Below are 1,190 nucleotides of genomic sequence, written 5' to 3'. Positions count from 1 at the left end.
GCTCTTCCATACAACAGATGCTGGAACTTGTTTTCCTTCTCCTCTTTTAAGGTGTGTGCCTCTCTTTCCCCAAAGGAAAAGAAGAGCAGCAAGAAAGAAAAGAAACCCATATATTTGCTGCAGGCTGTGACTGGCTTGTGTAATAACGCTGCCCTTCTCTCCTTGTTTTAGGGAGTGCTGCCGATTTTTTGGAGACAATGGCTTGACTTTGAAGGTGTTTTTTACCAAGGCAGCACCCTTTGGTGTTCTTTGGACACTCACAAACTACCTTTACTTACATGCAATAAAGAAAATAAACACTACGGATGTCTCCGTGTTGTTCTGCTGCAACAAAGCTTTTGTGTTCTTGCTTTCATGGATCGTTCTGAGGGACAGGTTCATGGGAGTGAGGGTAAGTGACTCCTTATCTCTGTCTCCCTTCTTCCCCCTTGCCCTTCTGCCTTTCCTTTACCGCTTTCCCTCCCGCCCGCCAAGTCAGGACCCAAGTGGTCCCACCCTGTGAATTTACTGGGGCTCTCTCCTTTCTACGTGTGACAGCAGGCTTACAGGGTAGCAGCAGCTGAGGAGGCGAGGTGAGGCGAGAGAGGATGGGAGAGGAGAGGAACCTTGACCTGCCCAAGGCTAAAGCGTGGGTGGTGGTGGTGGAGGTTCGGCATAATGCAGGGACTTGCATCTGGCCAGCAGCTGTGGACACGGGGCCAGGCAGCACAGCAGGCAGAGAGGTGATGGGCTACATGACTGCCCTCCCAACTGCCCCCGTCTGCTCTCCCAGTAGCACCCCAAATGTTTGCTTACACCCTCAGTCCTACACCCCCCTTCAACGCTTGCTGCGCAGCGGCAACAGAGCCGAGGAGGGAGGGTGGGGTCAGGCAATTATCGGGGAACCCCGTAACACCCAGCTGACCCTGCTGCTGTTTTGGCAGCCCTCAACGTGCGCTGTCCTCTGGCAGCAGAGCTGGGTAGGTGGGTGACCCACCGCTCCGGAGCCAAGGGTAACTGCAAGGAAAAGGTGCCAGCGGGTCCCTCCTGCCTCACTGCGCCATCAGGCGCTTGTTAACAGCAGTAAAAACGCCTATTTTGTGCCCACCGTTTGAGGAGCTCTCTGCTCACCCCTCGTTGTGGTCAGCCCTCGCTGCATGGAGCAACCGAGAGTTAACTTTTCAGGAAGCGTTCCTGTTCGGCAGGAGAGC

General features: G+C 54.4%; 1 protein-coding gene across 1 annotated transcript in view; it reads left to right on the top strand.

Annotated features, from left to right (window-relative positions):
* The window catches only part of SLC35F3 (solute carrier family 35, member F3), a 50,631-nt gene that overhangs the window by 39,379 nt on the left and 10,062 nt on the right, over positions 1 to 1,190 (top strand). The window contains exon 3 of the mRNA XM_010153541.1: positions 172 to 391. Within this exon, the coding sequence (XP_010151843.1) occupies positions 172 to 391 (220 nt within the window). The remainder of the gene's footprint in view (positions 1 to 171; positions 392 to 1,190) is intronic.

This window comes from Eurypyga helias, unplaced genomic scaffold, assembly GCF_000690775.1.
Source record: "Eurypyga helias isolate BGI_N326 unplaced genomic scaffold, ASM69077v1 scaffold12226, whole genome shotgun sequence".
NCBI classification, from domain to species: domain Eukaryota; kingdom Metazoa; phylum Chordata; class Aves; order Eurypygiformes; family Eurypygidae; genus Eurypyga; species Eurypyga helias.
This window is presented reverse-complemented; position numbering and strand designations above follow the sequence as displayed.